At 39.0% G+C, this 16641-nt stretch overlaps 1 protein-coding gene across 2 annotated transcripts; it reads left to right on the forward strand.

Moving 5' to 3' along the window:
- The first annotated feature begins 431 nt into the window (after positions 1 to 431).
- LOC132193702 (bone morphogenetic protein receptor type-2) lies at positions 432 to 16380 on the forward strand. Of its 2 annotated transcripts, none has more exons than XM_059614532.1 (15): positions 432 to 745; positions 819 to 935; positions 1138 to 1217; positions 1671 to 1776; positions 10210 to 10383; positions 10447 to 10680; positions 10737 to 10892; positions 10946 to 11128; positions 11179 to 11357; positions 11410 to 11605; positions 11705 to 11917; positions 11971 to 12138; positions 12191 to 12319; positions 12369 to 12698; positions 12830 to 16380. In XM_059614532.1, exons 2-15 carry the CDS (start codon positions 884 to 886, stop codon positions 13264 to 13266), a joined length of 2637 nt encoding a protein of 878 aa, XP_059470515.1. In that variant the 5' UTR covers positions 432 to 745; positions 819 to 883; the 3' UTR covers positions 13267 to 16380. The 2 variants fall into 2 exon arrangements, with proteins under 2 accessions (XP_059470515.1, XP_059470516.1); XM_059614533.1 differs by having other exon boundaries at positions 11182 to 11357.
- The last annotated feature ends 261 nt before the right edge of the window (positions 16381 to 16641 follow it).

The following is a 16641-nucleotide window of genomic DNA, read 5'->3' on the forward strand; positions in this document are numbered from 1 at the left end:
TAAATTGTTTTTCTCATTCATATCTACTATTGCCTTGCTTGGAGTAATTTTATCTTTGTGAATGAGTAATATTATGAAGTACACTGTACGTGTGAAAAGCAAACACTGAAGGGCTACAGGAAAAACAAAAATGTTATGTCGCGATTTTTTATCATGATAATAATACAAAATGCAATAATTGCAATGCATCCGGCCCTCTGGTGTGATCACAGGCCGGGTTGTTTTTGAAAAAAATTTGATGTAAACTCTCATCTCTGCATGCAAGCATAGGTGGAATGGATATAAAAGGTGCGGTAGCCTGAAATGAACTGCGATTCCAAAAGTTGGGGCAGGAACCGCGGGGTCTGTGACCCAGACGAATGGCGCCTCGCAGAAACAATCGCGCATCGTGGTGCGCGCGAGCTCGGGTGACCTTGAATGGGCAGACGGTGGACGAGTTCATTTTCACTTTCCAGACAGAAGGGGGAGAATTGTCAACTTTTTATGGATCTCGTTAGTTTTTTAGATCCAGTTAAGCTGTCTAGGCCGCCGCACTCAGCTCTCTGCGTCGTCGTCTCCCTGGCGTGCCTTCGATTTGACGTGAACGTTAGGCCCGAATGTTGCGCCGACCGCTCATCAATGCTTGCCGAGGCACGTCCCAATTTTAATTGCCGCATTCGTCGTGATCGCGGGGCCGAGGCCCAGACAGTGGACGGCCTTGCTGCTCCGTCTGCTGTGTAATGTTGCCGCCCGTTCGGATGGTCATGTAAGACACCCGCTAATTAGCCCCGATTTCAGCCTAATCTCTCACGGTCGCCTCCGCAAATTATGATTCGCAGTGTCTGGAATTACATCGGATCAGCGAGGTGCTGACAATGGCCATTTTTCTCTGAAAATCCCAGTCATGGCAACGACGATCACCACCGTGTTCTTGCTGGCCCTGTTCGTCTGCAAGGGTGAGTTGACTTCTTCGATGACCGCGGGCCGATTCCGCCCCGCCGACAAAATGCATTTCTGGTTTAACGAGGTGGTGCCGGATTACCCAGCAGCAAAATTTGACACCAGACGGTGTTCCACTCCAAGGCTGTTTTGCTTTTGCACCAGCCGAGACAGAAAAATACGTGCGGATATTATAATATGCATTGTTTTTGTTTTCAGCTGCTCTTGGTCATGATGAGCCGCTGCAGTGTGCTTTTAGGAATACAACCAGCCAGTTTACAAACTCTTCTTCACTTGAGGTGACTACATTTTTTTCTTGCTCTCTTTTCTGAAGGAAAACAGAGTGACAATTTATTTGTGTGACAAAAAAAACTTAATAATTATTTAAAAAAATTTATTAATGTTTATGAAGTAATTTTAATAATCTAGAATTAAATCTGAAATATTTTGTTTATTTACAATCTCTAGAAAAACTAAATAAACTTTTTTTTGCAAAATATAACTTTAATATCTAAGCTACTGAATTCTATCAATGCTTCTGTAATCCTTTGCTTACCATTTTTAATAAGAATCTTGCAATTTTTTCACAAATTTTTTGTGCACAAACGCAGACATGTATTTATTTATAATCAATATTGAATGCTTAATTGTTAGTCGGTCCTCGAGAATTAAAATTAAGGCCCATCCAATTTTGGAAATAATCTGACAATAATTTGTTTTCTGAATTAAAAACAAAATGAATTGTGTTTTAGGTACCAGAAAGCGGCACCATCACATGTCCGAATGAAAAAGAAAGCCAATTTTGTTTCACACTTTGGACTGAAAACGAAGACGGAAATCAAATCATCATTAGTCAGGGTGAGTAGAGCAGCGACCGAGCGTCGTCGTAAACTGGAATCACTTAAAAGGAAGGGCCGAGACAGAAAGTGCAGCCAACACTTGTCGTGAAAAGTTTTGACGCCGCACGTTTGATATGCGACCCATAAATTCAGCAGCAGCCTCCTCCTCCTCCTCCTCCCTCTCGTCTGTGATAAGAATGCAAGTCTCGGTCGGCTCTTAAGCTGCGCGCTTAATATGGAGAGCGATAAAAGCGGCGGCTCTTAAAAATAAAATTCTCGCAGCGTGTGCATGTGATGACAGTCGTGAATGTTGATTGCATTAAAAACGCGCCCGCGTCCACTCGGCGCCAACACGCTAGAGAGAAAATTTCAAAATTTTGATGCGTACGTACACGAGAGTGCGCGAGAGCCGCTGGCTGACGTCTGCACTCCCTCGGATTAATTAAAGCTATCTTTAGAGCGAGAAATCCTGACGCCGTCCGACAAGTGCATCGGTTTTTTGCCGGCGCGCGTCTGCAGCACAGTAGACGGCCAGACTGAAATGCTGGAGTACAAGAAAAATTCGCAATGCTAAAAAATATAATTTTGAATTTTTGTTAATCTTTTGATTATTTAACTTTCTTTTTATAAAATCTTTATAAGGAAATAAGAAAATTTTGTTTAGTCTTCTAAAGAGACCAAATAACAAAAAAAAACTTGTTTAGCAAAACAAAATGCGATGAATGCACCAACAAATATTTAGATTTTATGCAACCCTACCCACAACAGTGTCAAGCAGGTTGCGTTGTTTTTATGTAATAATCTAAACTTTTGACAACCTTTTTTTGGTAGGGCATTTATTCAATAATCTTTAATCAATACTGGCCATATTGGGTGCTCATTGACTTGCAAATTATTCAATTTAAAATATTCCAAGTAATATTAAAGTTTAAAATAACTTCTGCTTAAAAATAATTCTCTCTTATTATCCTTCATTTTATTTACGTCAATTCTCTCATTAATATTTGAAATCGAGACGAAAATTGATGGAAGAGATATTATGATAATGTAGGACTAAAAATACTGCATAATTTTTGACACCATTTTTTGAAGTTTTTTTTTCATCAAGTTTAAATTTGATGACCCCAAGAAATTTTTTAAATATTTTTACCTTCAATTTAAATAATTTTTTTCGCATGGGATTGCGGTTTAAAATAATTCATTATTAATTATCAAGCGAATCATAAGTCTCTCGCTCTTGGTTTCGCAGTTAAACATTATTTTGAAGAATTTACCCTTTCCCCCTCCTCGCCGTGGAGTAGTAAGACAAAAATCTCGAGTACTTATACATATGTACAAGCAATACCGCTAATGACCAGGTTCGATTTGATGCCGATAAGATCAGTCACCTTTTCAGTGAAGAGTTGAGCGCGGCGGCGTCGCCCGAAAATTTGCCGACCACAATGAAAGAGATAAAATTAGCAGCGGCAGAGAAAAAAAGAAAGAAAATTGTGCAAGTGGTTGTGAAACGCGCGCGCGGCTCGAAAATAGAAGGCCAACGTCTGTCTGTATGACTGTGTGTGTACTTACAGTATGTACATTTCATACACGTACAAGCATTATGAAAAGGGCGTCAGCGGATTTTGCATCGGCAAGCGATAGGTGCAAAGTCGAGTCCGTCGAGAGACCGAGCGAGCTGCGCTCCTCCCGGTTTGCATTGCAGCCGCCTGATTAATTTTTACAGCCGCAGCCAAGGCACACATGAAAATAATTGCGTTTTAACACTCGGGCTCTTTATTCGGGATTAATGGTCCAGTTAGTTGCTCGAGTATAGCTGCCGTTCTGCTGCTTTTATGTATTTTTTTTTTATCTCGGTCGCACTTGGCTCGATTACCATCGCTCCGCGGATGCACCAGACACGACGAACATTTTGAAATGTGATATAAAATATAGCTGAAGGGTTGGTAGTTTTTTATATTAAATTTTTATTTTTTGGATAATTTAAAATTCATAATACTGCGAAAAATCAATTATTTTTGGTGAGATTTTCACAAATTAGAAAGAAAGCAATTTTAATTCTGAATTGCTGAAATTTTTTTTATGTTTATTCATATTTTTCAAATCACTTTATTTCTTTCTTCAAATATTGGAAAAAAGAATTGTTGAAAATAACGGCACGAATTTTGCTTGTTAAACTTTAAAATCAAAACAGACCGAATCCGCCCCTGATTTTTATCATTTTTCTAGGAATTTAAGCATTTTTGTGATATGATATCCTTAAATACATAAAATCTAGACATCCTATCTAAAAATGTCATAAAAATAACTGAAACTTTCAGATTTTTTATTACCGTTTCAAATAAGGAAAAAATTTTAAACATGTCGAATTACTCATAAATATAAATTGCAAATTTCTTTTCCTTCAACGGTCATCGCCGACTGAAAACTGAGCAAACTTTGGCGGTGACGCAAACTTTGAGGCACGACTGCTGCCCCTCGTTCTTTTTCCTCGCCGAAATAACGCAGCGAGAAAGCGGGCGTTTCGGCGACAAGGTTAGCGACCCAACTTTGTATTTATTGCATGATGTCACTGGTGATTATTGTCATCATTATGCTCTCTTGTACTCGCACTTCAAGCCGGGAATAATTAATTGGCCATTGTTTCCAATTGCACTGCCAACGAGACCCACAAGCGAACTCGCTGTCGCCGAGCCAGCAGAATCAGAGGCTTCACCCAGCCGAGCCAGCCGGAGCTGCGATGAAACATTATAATTTTCCGCTCGCACCCGCGCCCATTTAGTCGCTTGAGTTACAAGAGCGCTCTCAGGTGTGAATTTCACCCGAGCTGCCGCAGTATCAACAAAGCGTCAAAAGGCGATGCTGTGGTCGTGGTCACTCTTTTTGTCAACTTGAGAGCAAATTCCTTTTCACGCAGCTCAAGTTTTATCAAAAGCTTTTCATTTTGGAAATTTTTTATATAATCCTTGATAAATGCAGCAGGAACTGACATGAATCAAATGTATAAAATAATCTTGATTCAACTTTATGAACATTTTGAAATGGCTTTTGAACTCCAGGAAGTTAAACTTAAGAGTTTTCAAAATTACAAATCAAACCAAATCGGCAAAGAAATCTTAAATCTTAATTTAACGCTTTTGAAATGTAGTTTCATTATAAGGTATGACTGATGCCAAAGAAAACAGCTCGAAATTTGTTTAAAATATGGAATCGCAAACTCTACTTCATTAGATTCAGTTTGTTAAATGTAAAGCAATCAGAAAGCGCTTTTTGCTCTTTTTTGCGTTTTAGTGTTTGACAAAATTGGTCCAAAAAGAAAAAAACTGCATTATCTGATTTAAAATTATTAAGAAATCAATGGTGAAAGTCCATTATAAAAAAAAGCTTTAAAATTTATTAAATTTTGATGTATTAAAATGCATCTTCTTTAGTCAAATTCATTTTGAATTTATTTGAAGATTAAAATTGCAGTTTCAAAACATTCAAATTTGAATATAAAAATGGAAAAGTCTGGTTGAAATAAAACCATAGATAATTATTTGAAAAAACTTAATTCAATTTTTAATCAGCAAATTTTTTTCAAATCCTGAAGATTAATTTTAATATTTTTCGATAGTTTAAACAAAAATTAACAAAATACTCAAATATCGTTGTCTGATTTTTACTCCTTCATGCAATTTATAAATTAATGCAGCTTAAACCGCCACTCTTCCAAAACATTATTTTTACTGTCTTCTCGCGAATCAAAAATATCTATGCTCCGGATCGATCGACGTGCAATTAATTTAGCCTCAAAATTTTTCGTCGGTTTCTTTTGAAATCACGGCAAAGTTCTTTATTTAAGCGATTGTGCAATCGCAGTCGGCTGGGCGTAAAAAAAAACAGACGCATGCACGAAATCCGCCGACGTTATCTCTCGCCGGCAATTTTCGTTGCCTAATCGTTTTCGGGCATCACGCAATCGCAGTTTATGCAAAGAGGAAGCGCGAATATTCGCGAGAGATCGCCGCCGTCAGATTAAAACTCTCTCGGTGCAGCTCACCTGCATAGCGTCATATTGGAATTGTTTTATTTACTCCCATCCGGTGTCTGTATTATTTCCGTCCTTGTTGCAAGTGCGTTCGCTCACTCGCTCGCGCCTCGATACTTTTTTTTCGCAGCCGTCTCGCCGGCAGCGCGCGACTGCAATAATATATATATTTTCATTTGAATTCGCAAAATTGTTCGCCGCTTCTGCGAAGCAATTAGTGCGCGGGAGCGTTTTGTTCTGTCAGCCACTCGGCTAATTGAGCACTTATACGTGGAAACGATTATGCCCCGCGTGCCTCCGTTTCATAGCAATAGACAGACGACCACTTTGCACGGTTCAACCACTCTTCTTGTGTCGCCCGCCCGACCGCAGAAATGAAGGGAAAAGTGAAATACGCGGCACGTGTATTTCGGTACGATCGTCGCAGGGGGTTGATTCGGTGACTTCTGAGAGCTGCTTTTAGAATTTAAATTGCAAAATGAAATCGTGCATGATGAGTTTTTGTTTCTGCCAAAATGCATGGATGAAAAACCTTCTTATCCTATTCAATCTCTTTTAAATCATATAATCTAAAAAATGTGGAGGTTTCTCTTCTGAAAAAGCGCCTAAATAAGTTTTTCACACCAAAGAGACAAAGAAAATAATGGAGCACACTTGCCCTTTTTTAATCCATTTCAAAATCCTCGACTATTAAATCTCAATGAGGGAAAGAATCTCTTCCCCGCTCACAAATTGATTTGAAATTGAAGATTATTAAATTTGAACAAAATTTCATCCCCAGAATAAAATTTTTTTTTAATTTAATTATAGATTTTGCTGTTATAAATTACTAAATGCGTTTTCTCTGCATATAAATTAAATATTACGAATATTACACCTTAGACGATATATGCAATTTCTCTACAGACCTGTCATGCAGGTTGCATTTGCATTTGTCTAGTCTTGATAAAGCAGCAACGTCAACACGTGTCATAAGATAAGACGTGTTTTATTAAATTTATAATGCAATTGCAACTTTTCATATGATTCTGATGAGATATAATATTCATTACTGTTCTATTTTGAGAATGCCTCATCGTAAGTCCTATTTTTTACGTTTATATCCTTCTCTCGATGCAATTCAAATTACATCCCCAGATTATTTCCTCTCGTGTCGCTCATCTCCTCGCATTCTGAATTAATTTCGCCACACACGGCCGCAATTAATGCAAAGTGCTGCCGGGATTGAACTATTTCGGGCTTCTCTTGTCTCCGAGGGAGGGATTTTCCGTGACTTGGTCGCCCGCTTTTGTGTGCAGGGCAACATAATAAGCGTGCGAGCTGGAAATGTGAGTCAGTCACTTAAATTTGCACTTAACCTGTTCCACAAGTTGCCCACCAGACTTGCTGCTATTGATTTTACACACACGCTCGCTGTGTGTGTCTCCCCGTCGGTTTGCTGGTGCGCGGCGTGCAGGTCGCCTCTGGTCCCTTTTTTGCTCGTCCGAAAGTTGCAAATGTATTGCATTGGTAATGAGTTCCAGGTATAATATCGCGGGGAAGGACGCGTTGGCCGCCTCAAAAAAGCGGACGGCGCACCGTGCAAATTTGAATAATTCGCTCGTTAATCGCTGTATCGCAGATTTGAATCTATCAAAACACAAGAAACGGCTCAGTCAGCTTCTCATCTGTGCTGAAAGTTTTAGGGAAACTAAAGAAACTTCCAATTCGAAGCGCTTGTTAAATAATTTTCTGCATATTATCTGGTGTAAAAAAATGAGATTGCAATTAAATTTTAATTTTAATTTCATCCTAAAAACAGCAAGGAAAAAAAGAATTATTTATAAATACTATAAATAAATATTAAAAGATTAACTTTTCTTAGACGAAATTTTAAATTCCAATTTTAATATTATTTATTTCTAGCTAATGCACGAGTTTGAAAGATTTTCGTTTTTAAATATGTGATCCTCTTTTGTTTAGTTTTGGGTTCAACTGCATTTTTTTTCCGAGACGTAAATTTCCTTTTTTCAATTTCCACAACCAATAGGGGGGGGGAGTTTTACGGGCTTGCATATATCATTCCATTTATCAGGCGTCCATCAGCACATTTGTAGAAATCCCGGGTGCAGCGCCGAGGGCTTCCGAGTAACGCAGGGTCTGGAGGGAACACACACATCAACGCATATTTTGCTAACACACAGAAATTTCCCTAAGCGGATTTGACGAGGCGGCTTTGCACACTCACACACGTGCCGCCGCGCAAAGCAGAAAAAAAATCCATCAAAGCTCTCTTATTTTTGCGTCGCGGGTGAGGAAAAGCATCTTTGGAAGGAGCTTACGTCTCTTCCACGAAAATCCGCGCGATTGATTTTTTCCCCTGGCATGAGCGGCGACCGCTAACAACTAACAACGTCGCTTGTTAGCGGCGCGTTTCAAATAATATACAAGTTTAATTGTCAGAGAATTCCACGTGTAGCCGCGCGAATTTGTTGCACGCCAGGCCGGACGCGAAGCGGCGGGTCGGCGGCAGGGGAGACAGACAGACGTGCTCTTACTCGGTTATTTTCGCACAATGCTCCCTTTTTTAAAACCATTTGACGACAAAGGCTTGTCCCTATCGCACACATGCAAGCACACATACATACATACACTCGCTGCATACAATGTAGAGAGAGAGAGAAAGAGCGGCGGGAGTGAGAGAGGAAATTTATTCGGTGTCTGCGCAGCGTCTAGTGTGGTGCCGCCGCCGCCGCCGGCTGACCTCCCCACAGGTGCATTATAGACTATCAAGCGAGCAGATAATCGATTTGTCGGCACATCGGTCTATAGACAATTAAAGTGGACGGCCGGAGTAGACGTCATTTTTTTTATTTCTCTTTTCGTCTGCTGCTGATTGATCAAAGGAATTATGTTTCGCGTGTTTCTCTTGTTTTTTTTTTTTTTAGTACAGTCGGAAATAATGACGATCAGCCGGGGAGGCATCAGGTTGGTCTCGAAATTGAGGCTGCTGTTTTACTGCCGTGAAAGTACAGAGTGTGTGTACGGAGCAAAAAGCAGTCATGACAGAAAAGAGAGACTTGGCTGGCTCCCTGCAGCATGTAATGTATATTCCCTTCGGCGCTCTAAAAAGCTTGATTGTTACCGGAAAACGATCAGTGGCTTTCGAATTGAGTGAGTCGTTTTTCGGTTGAGTTGGAAAGATCAGTTGATTGAAGTTAATTAAAGAAATTAATTAAAATCCTGCTTTTTTTAATTATTTCAAGGATTTCTACCGAATATCCGACGATGTAAGAAAATAAATATAGGGAATCAAACCCAAAACCCAAGAAGAATTAAGAGGGGACAAATCTATGATTTATATTAATATCTTCAACTTAGGGTAGGGTCTGTATTAATTGTGTAACTAAAAGAAAACAAGAATGAAGTAACAAGTTCAAATAAATATATTTTCTCGTGCTCTGCCAGAGGATAATTGTATTTGGAATTTGGACGCAAACAATTAAAAATATTTAGAAATATAACTAAATAAATCTAGTTTATTTGTCGTCTTGCTTATAAATTATTCCGACGCTGGTTACTCTGATCCAATTCAAACTGGCATGAAAGGTTAAACGTTGTAGCTTGTGTGTCGCAAGAAAATTAGGTGTTAATTCCTAATCAAAGGTAATGTCCATGCATGATATACATATTAATTATAACGTTCGAATCTGTTGCTCTCATATAAAATTATCATTATAAGTTGTTTAACTAGTTTGACCAAATGTAAATTAATATGTAGCAATAATTCCTTTTTCTGGTTTGGTCAAGTTTTAATAAACTAATGTACCATTTATTTAAAGCTATTAACTTTTTTACATCAATTTTTTTTAACTATAAATTCATATTGGCTGACGAGTGAATCGCTCCCATTCGCTCTCCCTACAGTAGTAGTTTGCCCTATATTTGACCTCCTTTGCAGCGGTACATACAGTAATTGTCGCAATTACATAGCCCACTGCGTTTGACAGGAGGGCCTAATAAGGGGGTTCTTCCTTTTATTGCCGCCTTGATGCTTTGCGTGCATGTATTGCGAAATTGAAGCGACGGCGGCCGCTCTCTCGCTTGCTCGCTCGCCAAGGTAGAGGGAAAAAACCCGTGAGCCGAGCATGCACCAAAATCACTCGCACGACACGAAACTCCGCCGCGATTTGCAAAAAGTTGCCGTTGCCTCCCATCGTCGGCCATTTTTGCACCGAGCCCAAACTTTTTCGCTCCTCGGCCGTTGACTTCTGCACTTTTTTCGCAGAGTCGGAGATAAATTTGACGGAATTAAATGTTCAATTTTATGCAATTTTATGGCTCGACGTTTTGATCGTATCGGTGAAAAATAAATATAATTTCAATCTCAGTCACGCCTGCGTCTTTAAAAATAAAAAGCTAATCAAGTGTATGTTTATGTTGCAGGTTGTTGGGAAATGTCAGGGCAGCGCGAGTGCGAGACTTCCAACTGCACTGCCCACCAAAAAAAGGCTTCAACTTTATTTTGCTGCTGCTACGGGAACCTTTGCAACGTGAACTTGACCAACGGTTACGTGCCGCCTCCCACTATCATCGCGGACGATCCTCCTCTCGGCTTAGGTAAGCGCCAATGCCAATTTTTGTGTTGTTCCTGTATTTTTAAATAAATAATTTCAATCGCAGCTCCGAGCACGCCCGAGCAGCTCAAAGGGCACGTGAAGATGATTTTGGATGTTGCCATAGCCACCGGAGCGATTTTAATTGTGATATTGGTCGTGGCCATCCTCGCCAGTCTGATCCGAAAGAAGGACCCGATGTCCGGCTCGACCGCTGACCCAAACGCCATGGAAAACGGCAGTGAGACCTCGTCGTTTATAGGTTACAGCGCCGAACATCTGAAACTCATTGAAGTGATTGGTATGCCAATGCGAAATTAACTCTTCAAAATACTAATGGACTTTGTTTGTGTGCAGGTCAAGGACGGTACGGATGCGTCTGGCGAGCCACTCTACGAGATAAAGAAGTTGCTGTGAAGATTTTCCCCGGCCATTATCGCAACTTTTTCATCAACGAAAGAGACATTTATTCTTTATCTTTCATGGAGCACCCTGCACTTCTCACATATTTTGGTAAGTAGATTTGACTTTTTAAAGCTTGCAATTTCATTGGCTCGTTTTTGCAGGCTGTGATGAGAGACCAGGTCCTGAAGGAGGCACTGAACTGATGCTTGTGTTATCATACGCCCCCCTTGGATGCCTGCAAGACTATTTGCGCAAATCTTCTATTGATTGGACAACTTTCTGCCGAATGAGCTCTGCAATCGCAGGTGGTTTGGCCCATTTGCACACTGAATTCTACAAACTCGGTACCTATATTATTTTTTTATTAGAATTATAATTAATTTTTTTAATCAAGCAGAGGACGGAAGTAGCAAGCCCTGCGTGAGTCACAGAGATCTCAACACGAGGAACATTCTTGTCAAGCCGGACCTGAGCTGCTGTATTTGCGACCTGGGTCTGGCAATGAAGATTTGTGGCTCAAAGTATTACTCAAATGAAGGAGAGCAGCGAGCAGAAACAAAGTCCCTCAATGACGTGAGTTTCAACTTTCTATTCCCTGGCAGCCACTTTTGAATTCTTTCCTCAGGTGGGCACTTTGAGGTACATGGCCCCAGAAGTCCTTGAAGGGGCTGTTAACTTGCGCGACTGTGAGAGCTCCCTGAAGCAAATCGATGTTTATGCGCTGGGACTTGTTCTGTGGGAACTGTCAACCAGATGCGCAGATCTCTACGCACCCGGGCTTGAAACGCCACCATACAAATTACCATTTGAACTGGAAATAGGTTTATATTTTTATTCTTTTCCAAATTTAAAAAGTTTTGCTTATTTTGAAGAAAATTTAGTTTTATTGAAAATTTAAATCATAAATACTTTTTTATTAGGTTTGAGGCCATCTTTTGAGGACATGCAAGTTTTGGTGTCCAGGAGAAAATCTAGACCACTTTTACCCGACAAGTGGCGTGACAGCCAGTGTGTACGTCTGCTGCGTGAGACCATAGAGGATTGTTGGGACCAGGATGCAGAGGCGCGACTAACAGCCCTTTGTGTCGAGGAAAGACTTAAAGAATTGCCAATCATCTGGGAGAGGCTTAAAGGTAATTTATTTTCTTGCCTCATGCAACAAAAAGCTAAACCCACTTTATTGCAGGTGGCAATCTGTTCCAATCTGGGATCAGTCCCACAGTTAATCTACCAACGCAAACCACAGCTACAATCAACAATAATAACAACAACAACGTCTCCACTGTGGAAAACAACAATAGTAATAATGTGCTGCTTGATAATAGATTGAATCTCACATTCCCAGATTTAGACGGTAAACATTTTATTGCTTTTCCTTTGACGATTACAATTATTGTGATTTGTAGATTTACGCACCGTTAGAAGAAACACTTTGGATAAGGATTTGCCTGGGTCGACTGTTTCGGAAGGCACGGTCGAGACAATTGTTACTCTTTCACCGTCAGATCCCCCACCAGTGATTTCCGATCCAACTTGTAAGTTTTAAAATAACTTAATGCAAAAGAGGCTAATTTTCCTACGCAGGTAAAAACGCTTTAATGGCAAGCACCCAACCTGTTCTCCCATCAGCCCTTCAGCCATACCAAGGTAGAAATCCATGCCTGGAACGGAATCTTATGGTGATGGAGCCGGCGCCACAGCTCCTGCAGAACGGCATCAAGGTCATGGATTTAGACTCGGCCACCACAGATGACTCAGCCAATGAGTCCCACGCTCTCTTGTCACACGACTCTCTTCAGCACACCCCCAACACTGCAATTCGCCCTGCCACCCCTATTCCATATCTTCAGAATGCCGTTTCGGACAGTGGAGGCGAGAGAGGCTGCCCAAAACAGTCAAATGTGCCTATATCAGGTACTAATTTTTATTATAAAGACAATTTTAATATTACAGAATTATTAATCCTTTGAAGTTAATTGTAGTATATAATTTTTTATAAATATGTCCTTTTTTCTTGGATTACTCTTTTTTGCTTATTATTTTAGGACGAGGTTTAGCATCTCATTCATCTTCCCGCTGGAGCAGGCTCTTTGGCGGGGGGTTGCGTGTGAAGCTGTTTTCGTCGGACACTAATCGGAAGCAGCAGAACAGCGAGAGAGGCAACTCCCTTCTGCTGAAAGACGTGCCATCAGGCTCGAACGCTGTGGAAGAGAAAACGTCCAATCTGTCCAAGGTGGCCACTAGAGTAAGTCTGCAGCAGGGCACCCCAGTGTGCCGCAAGGACGGCAGTCCATCACCGCCAAGGCCGTCGTCCCTCAATCTTGGCTCTGCGTCCAACTGGCTAGTTCCTCCAAGTGCGTACATCAAAACCCCGAGGTCCGGGACGGACAACTCTGGCCGCTTTTCGCTATACGAGAACAATTTGAGTGCGGCAAGCGGGCCAGAGAACAGAGCCACCTCAGTGCCAGATCTTAACTGCTGAGACTTTTGGTGATAGGAGAGCGTAATCTCATGTGATGAGAAAAAGTAGGCAAGAGCCCTTTCATTATTTCACCAAACTTTCAGATTGCATTTCGATTGCAAACATACACAAGTGCTGTTCTGTGCTCACTCAGCAACAAAGCGGCCAAGTTATCTGGGATTCTAGAATAAGGAAATTTTTGATCATGTTGGTTCAATTCTGCTGCTCACGCATTTTGCCTCTATTTTTGAGATTATTTAAATTATCAGTGAAATTTTATTTAAAATTTTTATTATTTTTTAACTTAAAAATTTGTTATTTTAAGAAATGAAATTTGATAAAATATTTGATTTATTGTGATGTAAAGTCAATAAGCAGCTAGCAATAATGGAATCCGAGACTATCCCAGGTGACATGATACTCTGTTGCTTTCAATTTGAGAGATTCTGCTTTAGGGAAAGTACACAAAAGAACAATGGCTGACTGTGATAGAGGGTATTATGATTATACATAAACTACCTTGAATATGGTTTTTCTTTCTTTTTGAAATTTCTACACTTATGATTTTGTAGTTAAAAATTATTGTAAAGAAAGAAAGAAAGTGTTTGTAAAAATTAGGCCGTGTCCTCCACTTGATTGCTAAGAGCCATTTAATGAATTGCGATCCTTTGCAAACGCTTGGAACAGTATATATTTTTGCAATCAACAAACAGAACAGTAATTCGACGGTGATTCCTGAAATTTTTATTTCATCTAATTTCATCAGACACACATAGATGCAAGAGAGGGGGAGAGAAAGAGAGAGAGAGAGAGTGGAAGTGTATTAAATACGCTAACAAATTTTAAGTTCCTGCCATGCTGAAACATGTAAAACTGGTTACACATAGCATCCACACACGCAAACATACATAGATTGTTAATTTAAAAAAAATCCAACTCGAAACGACAAAAAAATTAATGACGGCTGGCGCAACATCATTCACAAACCAGCTGTTTATAAACTAGAAATGCAATCATGAAGGTTCAACTCATTCTACTGTAGACTTAAAATCACGGCAAGCTTAGTTTGACATTCAAATCTATGACATAAATATTAAGAAATAGCAGCGCATCACAGACACACACCCTGATACTTGAACCGCTTCACTGGAAAGATAGCAAAAAAAAAATTGAAAACCCTAATCTATCAATAATCTCACACAGTTCCCACACTATTCTATATTTTCCACCGCCTTCCAGTGTGGTTGAGTTAATCTCTTTGTAAAATAGTAGTTATTCTTCTAAATCCCAACACAAACATACACAACCTACTGCTTAGAGTGCTGTTAAAAAGCAGAAACACAAGCGGATAATAATGGTAAAATATTATTATTAATTGCATTAAATAAAATACACGCATACACAATGGAAATAGTTAATTAGCAGGTTAAGTTTTATGTTTAATGTAAATCATAATCAATATTAATTACATTTCATTATCCTCGCCTCAAAAATATTATAATGTAACACGATGTTCTGCAACCCGGTTATTATTACGCTGTTCGCTGTTGTATGACAATTCACGCCTATTTGAAACCGCAGCTCTCAGATCTTTCTATCATATATGCCTTTTTTACAATAGAATGGGGGAGTAACAAAAAAAGAAGAGAATCATTGCCAGAAAAGGATCACTTTTTAGCTAGTCTTTCTACTTATTGTATTTTTTGGACTATCGAAAGTGCTATATTAAATTAATGAAAATTACTTTTTAATTGATAATGTTTAATTTGCTATAGGGGAAAAAACTTTCCACGAAATAATGAAGCGTCAAAAAGTCTTTTTCTGTGAACTTGAATCGGTTTATTGGACCGTCAAGTGTCAATTTTCCATTGGCTCGAGCAATGTAGAAAGAAATTCAAAACCTTCGCGGAAGAAAGGGCACATTCCATGTTTCGGTAAAAACTTTCAGTAAGCACCAGATTTTGCCCAAGGAGAGATAAAGTAGAAGAAAGGTAACGTTTCTTCAAAGAACTGACTGGAAAATTCGCATAAACTGAGAGAGGGTGAAAAAAATATTGGAATTTTTAGGAAAAAATTGAGTACGATCATTACTTATGGAGCTTTGATCTCAGTTATGAAATATTAAAAAATTAAGGAGTTTTACGAATATTACAAAGTAATCACGCTAAAAAAGTAAGAATCTTCCTTCACCTTCCACTGTTGTTAATAAAATTGAAATATAATGCGGTTCAGCATTTATATGGAATGGAAACAAATTTGTTCAGGATTTTGTTTGCAGCTCTGCAAAAAAAAAACTGCAAATGTATATGTTATGGTTTCGCAGAATCGCAACTATTATGTAAAATAAAAATAGAAATTCGGCTTTTTTATTTTGTAAATTTAAAATAATTAAGCAAGCAGGCGCGGTGATCTAAGCAAATTTGTGAATGTACAATTAATGAGGCACGCGTGGTGGCATGTGCGCCTCATTAATTCAAGACTGAACGGGTTAAGTGGCCTCTCGCATGCAAGGAGCATCGTCGAAAATTGAAAATTATTGTATTACTGCTCTCTTAATTTAAAATTAAAAAAATAAAATCGTTTCTGATTTTTCCAATTTGAGACAAGAGATGAGAACGAGAGTGACCACCGAGTGCAAGGTGTGGCACAATTTCAATCAAAATGTAATGTAAAAATTACAAGAGTTATATACATGATATTCCCTAATATAATAATGTGAAGAACGAGTGATGAGCGTCTGGTTTTGTTTTCGCCCAGATTAAATGAAAATCGTTGATTTTTTTCCTCCACCACCCGATTGGCCTTGATAACACTGTTTAAATTTTCAACATGGTTACATAAAAGCTGATTAGAAAAATAACGAGCCTTTTGCAGCAACAATATTGATATTGGTATATTATATATACATAAATATTATAATCATTTAATTGCGACACATTATAAATGTAATGAAGAAGAGATGCCTGTATATCGTTCGCTTCCTTTGTTATATTTGACGTTACATTGTCCTACTTGACTAAGAATAATGATACAATGTGCGTAGTCTTCAATTGCTTTTGTATAGTGCTTCAGACTTTTAATTGCTTCACACACAAAAAATGAAAATAAAAGGCGCATAATGTGAAAATGAAATAATTGAGTTTTATTCAATAGATTTTCTGAATCGATTTCCGAGAGAAATGTGAAATGTACTCTAAGATTTAAATTTTCTTTTATATTTATGTTGTTGACCAAATGAATTTACAATTAGTCAAAGCGCACTTTTTGGTCTGAATGCATTCGGTACAAAAACGCTTGGTCCGAAAGCATTCAGTCTAGAACTAACGCGATTTACATTTTTCAGAGCTTTTCTTCTCATACTTTATTCACACAAAGATAATAAATTATTATATAGTT

Source organism: Neocloeon triangulifer, unplaced genomic scaffold (genome assembly GCF_031216515.1).
Source record: "Neocloeon triangulifer isolate White Clay Creek 2 clone unplaced genomic scaffold, ASM3121651v1 ptg000004l, whole genome shotgun sequence".
Classification (NCBI taxonomy): domain Eukaryota; kingdom Metazoa; phylum Arthropoda; class Insecta; order Ephemeroptera; family Baetidae; genus Neocloeon; species Neocloeon triangulifer.